We start from the raw sequence: 19,495 nt of genomic DNA on the forward strand, positions 1-19,495 counted from the left end.
CACTTACCTGACACAGGAGCCAGCGAAGTCACCGCTGTCCCCTGTAGTCCGGCGCATCCATCTTCTCGGTGGGTCTCGCAGCTCCGCCGCTGTCATTCGGCGAAGCCGCGATGACGTCACTCCCGCGCATGCGCACGGGAGTCGCCACTCACGGCATATCGCCGCTGACCGCGGCGCGCTCAGTGCGCCTGCGCGCCGCTGTCTACGGCACATGCGCCGTAGACAGCGGTGGCTGTCTTTCGGCAAATATCTCCTAAACCGTGTAGGTTTAGGAGATATTTCTTGGACCTACAGGAAAGCCTTAATCTAGGCTTACCTGTAAGTCAAAGTTGGTTGTAAGGGTTTACAACCACTTTAACGCTTTGGTTTCTCCAGCCTTGAAAATGGTTTTGGGCAAACCTTATCTACTACATTCTATGAATCTGTGGTCTTGCATGTTTAGTTTTATATTTTGGTCACGCCACTTCCATTACTATAGTTTTACTGGACAGTAATTTTATCTCCTGCTGTTATCTATAGTTTTCCCATAGTCCTTTATTTTGTATTTAATTCTATTTTCACAAGATGTTCACCACAGATGTTCACAACAGTATCACCCCCTCCCCTCAGGACAATTATCACTTGAAACGGATAGACAAAATCTGTCAATGCCAAGACTTTTTTGTGACAACTGTATGAAGATTTGGATTAGTATTTTTTTATATATATATTTTTTTTATAATGATTTGTTGGATATTGTGTTCTATGTCCAGCCCAGCCTTTTATGTTGCTCTCCCCAATGAATCCATCGCTGATGTTTGGAGAGTCAAAGACTTTTTTCTGTGACCTGAACGGCTTTTATCCCGAAGATCTGGAAATTTCATGGTTTAAGAGGAGCCAAGATGGAGAATTGGGTCTGTCTGAAAACATCTGCACGGGGCTTCCTGTTCTGGAGGACAAGGGGACCTTTAGGATCAGCAGCCAGATCTCTGCAGCATTTTCTGAAGATGATGCCGGTGTTTTTCTGATCTGTGAAGTCCGACACGTGTCTCTACAAAGTCCATTGAGAAGCAGCAGCACAGTTTATTTGATGGGTGAGTGCAAATGTGCAGTTTATATGTTGGGCAGATTAGATGGCAAGCAAAGTTAAGGTGCCTGTCTCTGTGTCTGTCTCTGTGCCTGTCTCTGTGCCTGTCTCTTTGCCTGTCTCTGTGCCTGTCTCTGTGCCTGTCTCTGTGCCTGTCTCTGTGCTTTTCTCTGTGCCTGTCTCTTATCAAAGCAGACAAGCCCTTGCACTTCAAAGCTTGATGGTGGATTTAATGGTGGCCACATGCTTGGAAGTTTTGTGATCAAATTGATCACATTTGCAAACAATTGAATAGTCATAACTTCCATTCCTGTTTTAGACAAGACTGGATCAAACTGTCTATCAATCAGGGCAGAATATTGATTGTGTTGCACTGATTGGCAGCACTGCTACATGGGGGGAGTGGGGGCTAATGCGATCAATAAAATCAATCTTAAATATTGATTTTAACCCCCTTCTATTTGTGGCATATCGATTGAATAGTTTGATTACAGATCAGTTATTCCTAGTGGAAGAAATCGGTCAAAAAAGAAATGGGTCATTGAAGCTTGTATGGTTATCATGTAGGAGATTGTACGATCAGACTGTATAGTGTATGGTCAGCTTTAGTAGTCACAAGATATCATATAAACCCAAATATCAGTGTGTTTTCTTCTTTGTGGTCTGGTATATATATATAAAGTTATCTGTTCAGTAACAATGACATGATGTGCTCTGCCTGCGACTCTAATCGCTTTGCTTCAAGATTTTTGTGATACACAACTTATCCCCTGTAAGATGAAAGGAAGGTTATTGTAGTCCTGTCCTATGGTTACAACGCAGCTCCACCAGATGCAATACAGTGAGCCTCGTCACCCTAAGACTGTTTTGCTTTGTCTTTTAAAATTACTTTGCGGTTAAAGCAAGGAAGCATAAAAATCTTTAATGTAGTAATATGCTTTACTAAACAAATGCTGTACATATAAACGATGTACAATAAGATGAAAATGATAAAAACTGCAAGATGAACATGTACAAATGCATACGCTACATAAAATTCATAGCGAATGAGTATAAACAGTAGGCTTGTGCAATTTGTTTCGTAACGAATTGAAATTCGGCCGAATTTTGCATCTTTCGGACATTTGGATGCATTCGGATGCATCTTCAGCACATGGCTGAGTTCAAGCCCTTTGTTCGCTCCCCCTACTTTCTGCCAACGTCACTTTCTTTTGCATGAGCTTCATGAACCAGTCAAACAAGTTTATTAGCATAGGGAAGCCTAGATTCTAAAAACACATGATAATCAAAATACATAATTCCATATATTTATGCTATAAAAAAGATCACTAAAATAGCCTTTCCCACACAAGCACAGGAAGTGTTACTGTCAGGATCGCCAGGTGAAAATAAAGTAAGAGCCTGGAAAAAGAATGCAGCCATACTTAATAACTTGTAAGCTGCCATATATTACGTTTTTGTGTTTAGATCATTTAAACGTTGCCTTGAGCACCATCTGCATAGTACCTTCTGTTTTTGCCAAGACCATTTATGTTCTGAACGGCTGTTAGTAATGTCTTACGGTTTCTCATGTTTTTTCAGCCCGGGGTGAAGCACAGGGGAGTACAGCAGCCACGGTGTCTATTGTCGTCTGTACAGTCCTGTTGGCGATTATATTTGGAATCTTGTATCAAAGGTTTCTTGCTAAAGGTAAGATGCGGTGTGATCACTTCTCAGAAAATGCTGAAGAATCCTCAGCTTTAGACCTCATAAGATAACCATGAAGACTAAATTTGGGGTCATCTTTAACCGCTTAAGCCCCGGAATCATTTGGCTGGCTAAAGACCAGACCACTTTTTGCGCTTCGGCACTGCGTTGCTTTAACTGACAATTGCGCCGTCGTGCGACGTGGCTCCCAATCAAAATTCACTTCCTTTTTTCCCACAAATAGAGTGTTCTTTTGGTGGTCTTTGGTGGTATTTGCTCACCTCTGTGGTTTTTATTTTTTGCGCTATATACAAAAAAAGCAAAACAATTTTGAAAAAAAACGCATTATTTTTTACTCTGTTATAAATATCCCCCAAAAATATATTAAAAAAAAATTTTTTCCTCAATTTAGGCCGATACATATTATTCTACATATTTTTGGTTAAAAAAAATTGTAATAAGCGATTATTGATTGGTTTACGCAAAAGTTATAATGGGAATAGTTTTATGGCATTTTTATTATATATATTATATTTATTATATCTGTATTTTTTTTACTAGTAATGTCGGTGATCTGCAATTTTTATCGTGACCACGACATTATGGCGGAAACGTCTGACAAATTTTGACACATTTTTGGGACCATTGGCATTAATACAGCGATCTTTGCGATTAAAATTGCATTGATTACTGTAAAAATGGCACTGGCAGTGAAGGGGTTAACACTAGGGGGCAGTGAATGGGGTTAATGTGTATCCTAGGGAGTGTTCTAACTGAAGGGGGGAGACGATGAACAGACGATCTGCCAGTTCACTGCTCAGAGACCCGGAAACAGTGTGTTTACACACACAGCTCCCGGTTCTCCGTGTGCCCCGAGCGATCGCAGGAGCCCGGCGGTAATCGAGACCGCCGAGCACTCGCATCGTCTCGGGGAGTGAGTGGGGGGCGCACAATCGCCCCCCCCAGTGGTCGTTTATGTTACCGACGTAACATAACGGCCATTTGCGCAGCCGAGTCATGCTGCCGCAGTACCACTGCGGTGTCTGGTCGGCAAGCAGTTTAACCACCTATGGACCACCATACGTTTTTGAATGACCAAATGGCATTGTTGAACCCTCTTTGCTCTAATTCCTGATATTTCCCATCTCCTCCCCCCTCAGTACCACCCCTGATGTCACAGCTCATAATCCCAGAGCTGAACTCAGCCGGAGAAAAGATGGTTGCCGTGTGTAATATAAGTGGGTTCCGGCCCAGAACAATCGACATTTGCTGGTATATTGATAAGTCCGTGAAGGAAGCCGGAGCTGAGACTTCAGGGACGGGGCCCTTGCTGTCCACTGCAGATATCGCAGGACAAGCGTCTCATTCTGTTAGCAAACAAGGCAGCGTGTTCAACATGACGTCTGAGCTTTCCTACACCCCTTCCGTGCAGGATCACGGGGCCAAGATGGTGTGTGAGGTGAAGCACAAAGCCCTCTGTGCTGTGAAAAGACTGGAGAGACCCATTTATGTAATAGGTATGTGTTCTAACTTTAAATAAATTGTCAGAAACCATGCAATCAGACCGAGACAGAAGTACAGTTAAATCACACTTGTTTAATAATAAAAGTAAATAGAACAAACGTAGTCAAAACATAGCCAGAGTTCAGGAACCGCAACGGATAGTCAGACAAGCCAAACGTCAGGGAGCCGGAGATGAGCGTAGTAAAACAGCAAGCAGGATCCGGAGCCAGAAGGGATATCAGCCAAGCAAGTCTATTAACAGGAATGCAGGAGATATTGACCAAGGCGAAGGCAGAGATCCTCTGGGCTGGACAGCTTAGGTAGGCAGGACTGACGAGCAGGATATCATCAACAGCTGAGTAACTGTGGAGAGATAGGAGCTGGCAATTAGCCGACAGCTGAGCAACCAGCTCAGAAAAGGAATGGCTGAGCCCAGCCCTGACATAAATTTAGTCTTGGGTAGCGTGACCCATGGTTAGGTTCTCATTGTAAATCCCCTTTTTTCCCCGGGGCTCATTGGAGTATTGGGATATTATGTAATGTATTTTAAGCTTGTCTTTTGGTATGTTTGGCCTGCTCTGTAGCCCAGCCCAAGGGCCCCCCACGGCCTGCTCTGTAGCCCAGTCTGAGGGCCCCCCCACGGCCTGCTCTGTAGCCCAGCCTGAGGTCCCCCAGCAGCTTGCTCTGTAGCAAAGCTCGAGGGCCCCCCATGGCCTGCTCTGTAGCCCAGCCTGAGGTCCCCCCGTGGCCTGCTCTGTAGCCCAGCCGGAGGTCCCCCGCGGCCTGCTCTGTAAACCAGCCCAAGGGCCCCCCTGCAGCCCGCTCTGTAGCCCAGCCCACGGGCCCCCCGCGGCCCGCTCTGTAACCCAGCCCAAGGGCCCCGTGGCCTGCCATGTATCGCAGCCCGAGGGCCCACTGCAGCCTGCTCTGTAGCCCAGCCTGAGGGCCCCGCACAGCCTGCTCTGTAGCCCAGCCTGAGGGCCCCCTGGCCTACCATGTATCGCAGCCCGAGGGCCCCCCAGCCTGCCGTGTATCGCAGCCCGAGTGCCCCCTGGCCTGCCATGTAGCACAGCCCAAGGGCCCCCCGGCCTGCCATGTAGCACAGCCCGAGGGCCTGCGCTTGAGATGAGTCTTATAATTCATATTGCTAGCGGTACCTAATCTTTCTTTTGCAGCCCGTCCTAACAAAATGTACATTACAAGCTCCCCTCTGGTCCCGCGGGCAGGAGAAAAGCTGGCTCTGAGTTGCATCGTGGAAAAGTTTTATCCAAAGCCGATATCGCTAAGCTGGGTGAAGAACAGAAGTGCGCTGACCAATGTCACTGAGTATGGCCCCTTTCCCTGTGATAATGATTATTACAGCATTTGGAGCCAGGTGGAGTTTATACTGAGTGAGAAGGATGACGGCGCAATCTTCATCTGTCAGATCAGTCATAACAGCTTGGGAAGTCCGGAGGAGGTCTCATTTGAGATCAACTTAAAAGGTGAGATTCAGTTTGGTGGGAGACATATAGATAAAACACCAGCCAAAATGTGTTTGATAATGGAGAAGTGTTACAGCTAAACTCTGGGATGAACAAATATCGTCTAAATACAAGTGGCCTGTATTATCTTCGTGTGATACTTCTTCCAGATCTGTGCAGTCATCCGGTGTGAGACTTCCACGGCTGCTGCTCTCCCCTTGTGCAGGGGGACTGGTCTTGTCTCCGCCCCCCTCTAATTTTTTCTAGTGGGTGGAGCCTTCTGGGTCCCTCCTATTGCTGTCTGCACGGGCTGTGTACAGCACAGTGATGTCACTGTTAACCTTCCTAAATAATATCTGGGTTTGCAAAGGCATTTGGTGCACAATTTGAATATATGGCCTTTGTCTATTAACCACTTCAGCCCCGGAAGATTTTCCCCCCTTCCTGACCAGAGCACTTTTTTGCGATTCTGCACTGCGCCGCTTTAACTGACAATTGTGTGGCCGTGCGACGTTACACCAAAACAAATTTGAGGTCCTTTTTTCCCCACATAGTTTTTTTTTTTTTGGTGGTATTTGATCACCTCTGCGGTTTTTATTTTTTGCACTATAAACAAAAAAAGAGCGACAATTTTGAAAAAAATAAGCAATATTAGCAAAAATTTTTTTGCTATAATAAATATAGTATTAGCATTGCAGGGTATTGGCAAGGTATGGCAGAGTAATAGGGTATGGCAGAGTATTGGCAGGGAATTGCAGAGTATTGGCAAGGTATTGCAGAGTATTGGTAGGGTATTGGCAGGGTATTGGCAGGGTATTGGCAGAGTATTGGCAGGGTATTGGCAGGGTATTGGCAGAGTATTGGCAGGGTATTGCAAAGTATTGTCAGAGTATTGGCAGGGTATTACAGAGTATTGGCAGGGTATTGCAGAGTATTGGCAGGGTATTGGCAGAGTATGGCAGGGTATTGCAGGGTATTGGCAGGGTATTGGCAGAGTATGGAGGGATAGCTGCGACTGCAATTGTCACAGAGCAGCGCTGTGGGCACTACAGATCCAGCCCACAGTGCTGCTGCCATGCGATCTCCCCCCTCCACCATACAGATCAGTACACAGAGGGGAGAGAGGAACCAGCGTCATGACATGACGCCGGTTTGTTTACAAGTGATCGATCCGTCATTTGACAGAGCGATCACATTGTAAACGGCTGGCAGGTGTACAAAGATGGCCGCCGCTCTGGAGCTAGGCTGAAGCTGCGGCCTTTCCTAAGGCAGAGGCCGCGGAGCGCTCCTTGGATTGCAGCGTGTGCCGATCCGAACAGGGTGACCCATTCGGATCACGGATCGGTGACGATCCATTGCACCCCTAAATTTGACACTATTTTGGGACCGTTGTCATTTATACAACGATCAGTGCTATAAAAATGCACTGATTACTGTGTAAATGACACTGGCAGGGAAGGGGTTAAACACGAGGGGGCAATGAAGGGGTTGAGCGTGTCCTAGGGAGCGGATCTCACGGGACAGGAAAATATACAGTCATACTGTCAGAATTTCCAACCCTACATAATTTGTGTGTGCATCTTGTTGGGGAAATTGGGGATTGCAATATGAACCCGAGAGGTCAGCAGGATGTCTGAGGGCTTTCAGATCAGGTCCGCCAGTCAGTTTTTCAGGCGGAACCTGATTGGACCCTCCGTTCACTCCTATGGAGCAGCAGATGTCCGCTGACACACGCTGCTATCTGATTCTGTCCACCAAATCCAGACCGATGGTGACCCTATTTTCCATATGTTTGGAGGATCGGATGGGTTTGGATAAAAACAGACAGAGGGTCCTCATAGGGGAGAGCGGGACTCTTGACAGGTCCGTCTCTGCACAGTGAGTGGAGACAGACCTGTCATCCGCCCTGCTCAGCGGGGATCAGCGGATCAATGCCTCACTGAGCAAGCGGAGTACGTCAAACAGACAAGCCTGTGTGAAAGGGCCTCAAGAACCCTTTTTCCAGTGAACTTTATTGGATGGTCCATGTATGTCCAATTACACCCGCCGACCTCCAATCCCGTCCACTAGAGAAACGGAAGGGAACCTATCCCCCTCCATCTGATCGGAGGGCAAGGCCCATCTGAAACAGGCCCAAGTTTCATTATTCCTATATTTGAGATGACATTCAACACTATGGTTTTAATAGTTTCTCATATATATATATATATATATATATGTATAATTTATATTATACAGTATCTCACAAAAGTAAGTACACCCCTCACATTTTTGTAAATCTTTTCATGTGACAACACTGAAGAAATGACACTTGTCTACAATGTAAAGTAGTGAGTGTACAGCTTGTATAACAGTGTAAATTTCCTGTCCCCTCAAAATAACTCAACACACAGCAATTAATGTCTAAACCGCTGGCAACAAAAGTCAGTACACCCCTAAGGGAAAAATCTCCAAATTGGGCCCAAAGTGTCAATATTTTGTGTGGCCGCCATTATTTTCCAGCACTGCCTTAACCCTCTTGGGCATGGAGGTCACCAGAGCTTCATAGGTCACCACCGGAGTCCTCTTCCCCTCCCCCATGATGACATCACGGAGCTGATGGATGTTAGAGACCTTACGAAAATGTGAGAGGTGTACTTGCTTTTGTGAGATACTGTGTATGTGTGTGTGTGTGTGTGTGTGTATATATATATATATATATATATATATATATATATATATATATATATATATATATATACTTGTATTCTGGCTTGCTATATTTTGCTCTGGTTCCTCTGAATAGTCTGTGATTAGGTCTTATTTCATTTATTTTGATAACTTGCCAATGTAATACATTTCTCCTGTGTATGCTATATTGCAGAGACCATCGTTTATCTCCTTTTTTAACATGTACATTTCTTTGCATGTTCATTAGGCCTGTTTATTCCCTTCCTGCCTGCACTGTATCTGAAAGATGCCGGGTGGATATTCATGGACATTGTCCCATGACTGCGCTGCCCGTGCGCCCCCTGCAGCACGCATGTGGTGTTTTATGTGATCACTGAGTCTTTCGAACTCAGCTGATTACAGATTAGGCTAAAGGGCCCTTTACCATGTGATCAGCTGTGTCCAATGACAGCTGATCTCAATGTCAACACAAGCCAGTTTTTGGCTTTCCTTTCCTCACATGATAACGGGAGGAGTGGAGAAGAGAGCCGATAACCGACTTGTGTTGAAGGGACAGCAACACTGATAATCGGGGGACTGATTATCAGTGTCCTGTTTCAGTGCTGCCCATCAGTGCTGCCTCTGCAGTGCCCACCAGTGCTTCCTCAGCAGTGCCCATTAGTGCTGCCTCAGCAGTGCCCACCAGTGCTACCTCAGCAGTGCCCACCAGTGCTGCCCCTGCAGTGCCCACCAGTGCTGCCTCTGCAGTGCCCATTAGTGCTGCCTATCAGTGCCCATTATTGCTGCCCATCGGTGCCCACCAGTGCTGCCTCTGCAGTGCCCACCAGTGCTGCCTCTGCAGTGCCCATTAGTGCTGCCTATCAGTGCCCATTATTGCTGCCCATCGGTGCCCACCAGTGCTGCCTCTGCAGTGCCCACCAGTGCTGCCTCTGCAGTGCCCACCACTGCTGCCTCAGCAGTGCCCATTAGTGCTGCCTATCAGTGCCCATTATTGCTGCCCATCGGTGACCATTAGTGCTGCCTATCAGTGCCCATCAGTGAAGGAGAAAAATTAACTGTTAGCAAAATTTTATAACAAACGTTGAACCATGTTTTTTTTTTTATTTCGATATTTTTTCATTTGTTTAGCAAAAAATAAATCCAGTGGTGATTAAATGCCATAAAAAAAGCTCTTTGTGTGAAAAAAAACGATACAAATTTAGTGTTGGTAGTGTTGCATTACCGCGCAATTGTCATTCAAAGCGTGACAGCGCTGAAAGCTGAAATTTTGCCTGGGCAGGAAAGGGGGGGTGAAATTGGATTAAAATTCTGGTTCTTTCCTGCACGGTCCATTGTGGAGATGCGACCCCCTTGTCACGGGTGAATCTGAGCAGTGTATGCCTGGTTTTGGCAGGAATACTTACACACCTGTTGGCTGGGTTCATAAACATCCCAGGAAAAGAAGTCAGGGCTCATCCTTGGAGACAGCTCCGCCCGGCAGACAGGAGTTCTGGCCTAGGAGTCAGGAGGGAGCGAGTGCAGCACGAAGCTATTAACTGCAAGCACAGAGGTGCTGAGCGTCCAGTCTGGGGGAGACAGGCCAAGGCCTAAGGTGTAAGTAGGGTTGCCACTTTTTCTTCAAGTCAAATCCGAACACTTTAGCGGCTCATGACATTTTTTTTTTTTTTTTTTTAGAATATAAACTATACATATATTTTGCTATTAAATAACATTTCTAATCATATGAAGTTAATAACAAGAGTCCCCCTTTATAGCAGAGTCCACAGAGTTCCCCTTTTACATCTGAACTTGCAGAGTTCTCTTTCACTGGAAGGGGGGACTCTGCAGACTCTGATATAAGGGAAAACTCTGGGGCCTCTAGCATAAGGGATGATCTGGGAACCCTGATTTAAGGGGGAACACTGAGAACTCTGATGTACTGAGAAGACTCTGATGTAAGGGGAAACACTGTGGCCTCTGGTGTAAAGGGGAAATCTGATGTAAGGGGTGCTCTGAGAATCCTGATTTACCTTAGCGTACTCACTCAGAGGCAGGAGAGAGAAGGGGGGAGACTTTGGTCACAGACAGGGATGGATGAGGAGCTCAATCACTCCTTGGCCTCTTATCCAGATGTATCTGAGGCTGCTGGATTCAAATTTCTGGACCCAACTTTCCTTTCCTGAGGCACAGCGCCGGGGTCTAGAGTGTGGGCAGACACAGAGGGGTAGAGGTGGGGGGAAGAGGTGCTGATCGAGCCCTCTCTCCTGTCTGTCTGTGTGTGTGTTTGGGGTGGGGGGAGTTGTTAGTTCTGGCTTTGGGCAGTGTGAAAGAAAGTGTAACAGATACTCTCAGCTTAGACAACAGCAGCCAGCAACCCTGCTGGGAAGCCATAGTCCAGCCTATATAATGTGTCCGGGTTTCAGGCAGTCTGAAACCCGAACACATGATTCCAAACCCCGAACTGTCCGGGTGAATCCTGGACAGGTGGCAACCCTAGGTGTAAGGCCTGAGCAGGAAGGCTGAATGCTGTGTGTTCTGAAGCAGGACTGGAATGCTGAATGCTGCGAGAAAATCTGCTGTTTATTTTTTTAGCCTTCTGTTTCTTTTGAATAAAAACGGCTACCATGCCTTTGAAAATGCAGTCGGCACTGTAATGATTTCTTCAGCTCGCATGCACCACTAGAGCCTAATCACCCCAACGCCTTACACCATTTATACTTTTTAGAATTTAAATTTTTTTGCAATAATTGTGGCACCTGTAGAAAAGACGCTTGAGAGGGGATTTGATTTCAATTTACAAATACCGTACTGGTGACCCCACAGTAGGGATAAAACGTTACTGCAGAAGGGAGTTTAAAGTGGTGTTGCCATTTAAAAAAAAGACAGCAGCTACAAATACTTCAGCTGTTGACTTTTAATAATTGGACACTTACCTGTCCCAGGGTCCAGCGATGCGGGGGATCAAAGCCCCACTCGTCTCCTCCTCCGTTGGGCAGCACCGGCATTGTAACTGTGGACGCCCGGCAGTGGCTTCACCGCCGGGCACACACTGTGCATGCGCAGCGTGCCATAATCGGCCGCGCAATCATCTGGGACCTGTCACGTGTCCCAGATAATTGACAAGAGGGAGGGGGCAGAGTTGAGCCCTTCATGCGCCGAGGGGAAGTGATGTCACAAGCCCAGCCACTGAAGGAGGCAGACTACGAGGGACCCCCTAGCAACAGCTGTTTAGAGGTAAGTAACAAATTAAAAAAAAAGTTTCCAAATTATTATTATATTTTTTTTTTGGAACATTCAGGTGCAACTCCACTTTAACAAGACACGTGGCCACTCATTAAAATTAGAAGAAAAGAGGTTAAATCTTAAACTATGTAAAGGGTTCTTTACTGTAAGAGTGGCAAAGATGTGGAATTCCCTTCCACAGACGGTGGTCTCAGCGGGGGGGGGGGGGGCATCGATAGTTTCAAAAAACTATTAGATAAGCACCTGAACGACCGCAACATACAGAGATATACAATGTAATACTGACATATAATCACACACATAGGTTGGACTTGATGGACTTGTGTCATTTTCCAATCTCACCTACTATGTAACTATGTAACATTAGTTTTACGTAATAAGGGAAAAAAATGGAGAAAATGAAAAATGGGCATTTTTGTTCGTACTCGATGGCTCTGTTCAGATATGGGTGATATGGAATCGTAGCAATTCTGCCTGCAATTCCAAAATGGGCAAGATGATTGGAAGACCAAATGGGGTGTTATATTTTGCCACGTAACAAAATGCGTGAGAATAATGGCAAACGGCAAGTGTGAAATTGTTCTTGGATTAGACCACAATTTTGGTCCCTTAGATTCTTTGGAGTGATCGTGCATAGGGTAGCCTATTCAAGTGAATGGGCTGTCCTATGCTTGTTGTATCGCTTGATGCCCAAGGCACAATGCTGCCCTACTGGAGGAGGGAGCAGGCATGTAATTTCACTGATCCAGAAGTGCCAATAGGAGAAGTATGAGACGCCGCTCTACCGACCCCGTGTTTGAGAGTGAATGGCCTCAGCCAGTGCTACTCCTCTGGCCACAACCACTTTTTTTTTGTATTTTGCCCGTGAGCCGGGGGCGAAACGTGTCAGTAGGCCTGGCTGGTGAAGTAGCGTTGCCTGAGGCCATTCACTAACACAAAAACATTGGGTTGGTAAAGTGGCGTCTTGTCCTTCTCTTGTAGGGCCTTATGCTATCATGACATGGATTTAACCCACCCACTCAGCCGTGTAATCTAACATTAAAGTGGTTGTAAACCCTTACAAACCACTTTGACCTACAGGTAAGCCTAGATTAAGGCTTACCTGTAGGTCCAAGAAATATCTCCTAAACCTATACGGTTTAGGAGATATTTGTCCGAAGACAGGCACCGCTGTGTACGGCGCATGCGGCGCGCAGGCGCACTGAGCGCGGCATTTCCAATAATGGAGCTGCCGCGCGTGTCGGCTCCCGTGCGCATGCGCGGGAGTGACGTCATCGCGGCTTCGCCGAATGACAGCGGCGGAGCTGCGAGACCCCACCGAGAAGATGGATGCGCCGGACTACAGGGGACAGCGGCGACTTCGCTGGCTCCTGTGTCAGGTAAGTGACACATAATGGACTACTATGCGATGTGATGCGATGCGATGCGATGCATAGTAGTCCATTATGCTTTGCCTTTGCAGGGAATGAAAGAGGAAGTAAACCCATCAGGGTTTACTTCCTCTTTAATCTATCAAATGTATGAGGAAGACCCTACAAGGTAACACAGATGTTGAATTTGACACCATCAAACCTCACAAAACTCACAACATTCACACCATCAAAACTCACAATTAGTTTAGTTCCAAGTCTGCTGGACACTATACGTTCTGCTTAAAGGGGAGCTCCACCCTAAAGTGGATCTTCCGCTCATTGGAACCCTCCCCCCCTCCGGCGCCACAATTGGCACCTTTCAGGGGGGAGGGGGTGCAGGTACCTGTACAGTACAGGTATCTGCACCCACTTCCGGCATAGATATCCGCAGAATCTACGCCCCTTTCCGCAGGTCCCCCCCGCTGCCTGCTGGGAAACACACGGATCCCAGAGACAGCGGGGACCATCCTTATTGCGCAGCGCGACTCGCGCATGCGCAGTAGGGAACCGGGAAATGAAGCCGCAAGGCTCCACTTCCTGATTCCCATACCCAAGATGGCGGCGGCAGCACCCGAGAGACGATCGAGAGATCGGCTTCGGGTGCCGACATCGCGGGCGCGCGCTGGGCGGGTAAGTGTCCTTATTTTAAAAGTCAGCAGCTGCAGTATTTGTAGCTGCTGGCTTTTAAAAAAAAAAAAAAAAAACGGCTGAACTCCTGCTTTAAACTATGGGATTTTTCAACCCAAAACGGTGATATTTGAACAGAACATCCAAAGGGTTGGATTGGCACTTGTATGGCCAGGGTAAGCATTTACATAAACATGGAGAGTCTTTGTGCAGATTGAACAAATGTGCAAACATGACATAAACAAATGAACAATTTCTGCCCTCCAGGGATGCCTCCAGAAGTCCAGTACATCTCAGCTGACCCTCCAGACCCTGGTGTTGGCATGGAGACCCGACTCAGCTGTATGCTTCAGAACTTCTTCCCCATGGATATAGAGGTGGTCTGGTTCAAGAACGGAGTTCAGCAAGACTTGGGGGTCTACAATTCTCCCTGTGTGCAAAGCTCCCGAGGTCTTTACTCGATGTGCACTATGTTAAAGCTTATTGCTGAGGCAGAAGATCACGAGAGCGTTTTCACGTGTCGGGTGCAGCACGTGGCTCTGAAATCCTGCCAAGAGAGAACTTACACACTGACTCTGACTGGCTCTTCTGATTTATCAGCGTCTGCCAATAGAATTTAATAAAGTTTGTATCTTTTGTTTACGTTTTTTTTTTTAACGTATATACATAACTGTCACGTACCTAGTAAGCGAGCCCGGAATGCAGGGAGCGGCCTCTCGTAGCCCCTGGCTCGAGAACCCCTGGAGGTGGTAACAGGGATTCAAAAGTTCAGAGGGCACAAGTGCCTGGCAAGTAAAGGCAGGTCCGGATAGTCAGCAGCAACACAGACAGCAGGTAGATACGGCTGATGACAATCGGCAGGTGGCAGCAGGCACAGGTAGATGGACTGGCAAGGCAGACGATCGTCAGTGGAGACAGCAGGCACAGGAGATCCGAGCGGATCGGCAGGAAACAGCAGAGTCGGGTACAGGCCGGGTCGGCAGCAGGCAGTCAACAACAGTACAAGAGAAGAGGCAGAGACGTGGTCAGACAGGCAGGTAGTCGGTGGCAGGCAGCAACGAACGTGGTCAAGAACAAGCCGGGTCACAGGAATCAAGGCAACAGGTAACAGGTAGCAGAATCTCCGAACACGCTGTAGACTAGACAGCAAGAGGGGAACGGAAGCAGAGTCCTTAAGAAGCCTTTAGGGCGCCAAAACGGTCGCACGACGAGTCAGCGTGCCCCCGCGAGTGGCCGTGCACCCGTTCGTGACCCCGCGTTCACCACATCGCGCACCCGCGTGCGCCCGATCGTGCCAACGCGCACCCGCGTGCGTCCGTTCGCGTTGACACGCGCTAAAGGAAAACGACAGGTTCTCGACAACAGGCTTCTGCGGGTAGATCTCCCATGTGCGATCGGAACGCCAGGACGGTCGTGACAATAACTATGGTATGTCTGCGTATTTACAGCGGTACAATTTTTGCCAGGACATCGTTAAGCAGGGCTGTCTTAATGAATGGGCACTGGGCCAGGGGCCCCTCGATCAGGGCCAGAACAATGGGGGCAGACACACTGGCAGTTTGGTCGCCCTTGCCACACTTTGACAGGAGTAACTGCAATGTCACTCCTGTCAGAAGGAGCAGAAGAGAGGGTTCAGCTTTCTCCTCCCTCCTGCAGGGGGCAGAAGGGAGCTGAGACTGAGAACTCACCTCAGAGTAGGAGAGAAAGGTAGGAACAACATTTGTGATCTGAGTAGAAGGGGGCTGGGGGGACAAATCTTATGCAAGGGGGCACTATGATGGTGGAACCTGATGTAAGGGGACTCTACTCTATGGTTAACACAAGGTGAGTACGTAATTTGCTCTTTAATACTTCTCTTCCAGCTTTCACCATGTGGTCCCGAACAGTCTTCAGCATTTGTAAGAGCAATGAGCAGAGCAAGCTTTAACAAGGCATCTATAAAAGTTTGGGGAGATTCATTTCCTTTAAATTGGGCATTCTGCTGTTTAACCACTTGCCTACCGGGCACTTTCACCCCCTTCCTGCCCAGGCCAATTTTCAGATTTCAGCACTGTCACACTTTGGGTACCAAAATGACCGCGTAATTGTCATTCAAACTGAATTTTTTGCATTTTTTTTTTACACAAATTTAGCTTTCCTTTGGTTGTATTTTTAATCACTTTTTCATATAAAATATAACATTTTAGAAACGGCTTATTTTTCTCCTTTACTAATGGGGGGCGCAGATGAGGCTGCACTGGTGGGCACATATTGACAGCACTGGTGGGCGTTTATAGATGGCACTTGTGGGCACACATTGGCAGCACTGGTTGGCACTGCAGTGATAATCAGGACACCAATAATCAGTGCTCTGATTATCAGTGTACATGTCCCTTTTAGACCCCTTTCACACCAAGGGCGTTTTGCAGGCGGTATAGCGTTAGAAATAGCGCCTGCAATCCGCCCTAAAAAAGCTGCACCATTGTCTGTAGTGTTAAAGCCCCGAGGACTTTCACACTACAGCGGTGCGCTGGCAGGACGTCAGGGAAAAGTCCTGCCAGCAGCTTCTTTGGAGCGGTGAAGGAGCGGTGTGTTTACCGCTCCTCCACCACTGCTCCCCATTGAAATCAATGGGGCAGCGCTGTATTACCGCCGGCAAAACGCCGCTATTGCGGTAAAAGCGCCCCGCTAGCGGCCGAAATGTGCCGCAAAACCCGGCAGTACAACGCCGCAAAAAATAGCGCCGTTTTACCGCCGACGCTATGGTCAGTGTGGTGTGAAAGGGGTCTAAGAGAAGCCAGTTATCAGCTCTCTCCTCTCCTTTAACCACTTAAAGCGGAGGTCCACCCTAAAGTGGACCTTCCGCTCATTGGAACCCTCCCCCCCCCCTCCGGCGCCACAATTGGCACCTTTCAGGGGGGAGGGGGAGTGCAGGTACTTGTACAGTACAGGTATCTGCACCCACTTCCGGGATGGCTCTCTGATTACGCCCCTTTCCGAAAGTCCCCCGCTGCCTGCTGGGAAACACAAAGATCCCAGAGGCAGCGGGTCCATCCTTATTGCGCAGCGCGATTCGCGCATGCGCAGTATGGAACCGGGAAATGAAGCCGAAAGGCTCCACTTCCTGATTCCCATACCCAAGATGGCGGCCGCAGCACCTGAGAGACCAGTACAGGTATCTGCACCCACTTCCGGCATAGCTATCTGCGGAAAGGGGCGTAGATTACGCCCCTTTCCGCAAGTGCCCGCCCCCTTCCACAAGTGCCCCGCTGCCTGCTGGGAAACACAAAGATCCCAGAGGCATTGGGGACCGTCCTTATGCGCAGCGCGATTCGCGCATGCGCAGTAGGGAACCGGGAAATGAAGCCGAAAGGCCCATACCCAAGATGGCGGCGGCAGCACCCGACAGACGATCGAGAGATCGGCTTCGGGTGCCGACATCGCGGGCGCGCTGGACAGGTAAGTGTCACTATTTTAAAAGTCAGCAGCTGCAGTATTTGTAGCTGCTGGCTTTTAAAAAAAAAAAAAAAAAAAAAACGCGGAGTCCCGGCGGACTCCCTTTTTAAGGACCAGGCCTCTTTTTCAGACTTGGTGTTTCCATGTTTAAAACTGTTTTTTTTTTTGCTAGAAAATTACTTAGAACCCCCAAACATTTTATATTGTTTTTTTTTCTAATACCCTAGAGAATAAAATGGCGGTCATTGAAATACTTTTTTTCACACCGTATTTGCGCAGCGGTCTTACAAGCGCACCTTTTTTGGAAAAAATTCACTTTTTTGAATAAGAAAAATAAGACAACAGTAAAATTAGCGCAATTTTTTTTTTATATCGTGAAAGATAATGGTACACCGAGTAAATTGATACCCAACATGTCACGCTTCAAAATTGCGCCCCCCGCTCGTGGAATGGCGTCAAACTTTTAGCCTCAAAAATCTCCATAAGCGACATTTAAAAAATTCTACAGGTTGCATTTTTTGCGTTACAGAGGAGGTCTAGGGCTAGAATTATTGCTCTCACTCTACCGATCGCGGCGATACCTCACATGTGTGGTTTGACCACCGTTTCCATATGCGGGCGCTACTCACGTATGTGCTCGCTTCTGTGCGCAAGCTCGTCGTGACGGGGTGTTTTTAAAAAACTTTTTTTTTCTTATTTATTTTAATTGATTTTATTTATTTTTACACTGTTTTTAAAAAAAATAAATAAAAAATGGATCACTTTTATTCCTATTACAAGGAATGTAAACATCCCTTGTAATAGAAAAAGCATGACAGGGCCTCTTATATATGAGATCTGGGGGGTCAAAAAGTCCTCAAATCTCATATTTGGGCTAAAATGCAACAAAAAAAATAAATAAATAAAAAGAAAAAATGACATTTAAAAAAAATATACCTTTAAGAGGTATGAGCGGAAGTGACGTTTTGACGTCGCTTCCGCCCTCCTATGGTATAGAGACGAGTGGGGGGGCCATCTTAGCCTCACTCGTCTCCATACCCAGCTAGGAAGAGGACCCGATCGCCTCCGCCGCTACCGACGGCTCCGGTAAGCGGCGGATGGTGCGGGAGGACGGCGGGAGGGGGGGTGGCACCTCTCCCGCCGCCGATAGCGGTGAGCTCGTGGCGAATCCGCCGCGGAGACCACCGTTATCGTACAGCCGACCACCGCCTAAAGAGATGGATATCTGGGTTGTGGCAGCAGCTGCTGCCGTTACCGAGATATCCCTCTTCAAAAATAGGACGTACATCGGCGAGCGGCGGTCGGCGAGCGGCGGTCGGCGGTCGACAAGTGGTTAATTAGTAATTAATCCGTAATTAGCTGTGTCCAATCACAGCTGATCAGGGAAGTAAACAGAAGCCGGTTATCGGCATTCCCTTCCTCATGCCGATAACCGGCTTCTGTTTACATCCCTGATCAGCTGCGATTGGACACCATGCCCATGCCCGGCAGCGGGCGCGATCACGGTAGGCTGTCATATGATGACCTCCCAGAACGAGCCGGCAGCGCTGTAGCCGTCATTCGTCTATAATGATGTCCCATGTTTAGGCTGATGGTGTTGCAGAAATCTTCACTGCGAGATTGTTGGTCGAATTTCATCACTGGTAAATTGTGACCTAAATTGGGCTAAATTGTCCCCGGATTTGACTTCAACAGGAGCTGGGGCAATTTTCAAAGACAGTCAGTGCAGAATTTAAAAAAAAAAACGAATTCTGAATTACACACCCCCCGCTCCTGCTAGCTTAGGCGGGTGTATTTTTTCCATTATCTGTGTCCCTTTCTGATGATGATGTGCTGATCGGAGCGGATGGACTATTTCTTCAGTTTCCGGCACATGCCCATTCAGCTCCGCTCACATCTTCTTCTGCCTTGGCTCAAATCCCGGCCAGCCGCCTGCCTGACTATCTCCTTGCCTTCCCCGGCAGAGTCATTTTCCTCCGATCCCCACACAGTAGTAGCCGGAGAGTGAGACCTGAGAGGCTGTGAGGCCGGCGGAGGCGGCATCGGGCAGAGAGAGGCAGCTGAGCTCAGCTGACGATGTCCAGCAGCAGAAATAGAGGGGAAGCAGATACAATCGGGGGGCTGCCAGTGCCTTCAAGGCTTCATCACAGGTGTGCTTTGGGGGTGTCTGTGAATAGACTACATCGCACCGTGTCTCTCTGGCATAATGGATGGTATCAGAACTCACAGGCAGCAGCACTTATTGGTCAGAAGATCACAAAATCAGCATGATCCCACATACACAATTCATTGATCTCCTCTATGGGTAGAGATGGACAGCAGATCGATCCTATTCCTCCCCCACTATTGATATCTGTAGCGCCCTCTTGTGGTCACGTCATGTTGGGTGTTTTTTTCTATTGGTGGGCGGG

The 19,495-nt window shown here is 47.7% G+C and overlaps 1 gene segment (V, D, J or C); it reads left to right on the forward strand.

Annotated features, from left to right (window-relative positions):
* Nucleotides 1-14,291, forward strand: part of LOC143936202 (Ig mu chain C region secreted form-like) — a 34,385-nt gene extending 20,094 nt beyond the window's left edge. The window contains 5 exon segments of the C gene segment in view: nt 753-1,073; nt 2,648-2,755; nt 3,913-4,269; nt 5,431-5,739; nt 13,917-14,291. Coding sequence covers nt 753-1,073; nt 2,648-2,755; nt 3,913-4,269; nt 5,431-5,739; nt 13,917-14,269 — 1,448 coding nt within the window.
* Nucleotides 14,292-19,495: the final 5,204 nt, after the last annotated feature.

This window comes from Lithobates pipiens, unplaced genomic scaffold, assembly GCF_037356315.1.
Source record: "Lithobates pipiens isolate NorthernLeopardFrog02 unplaced genomic scaffold, aLitPip1_a1.2 Scaffold_28, whole genome shotgun sequence".
NCBI lineage: Eukaryota > Metazoa > Chordata > Amphibia > Anura > Ranidae > Lithobates > Lithobates pipiens.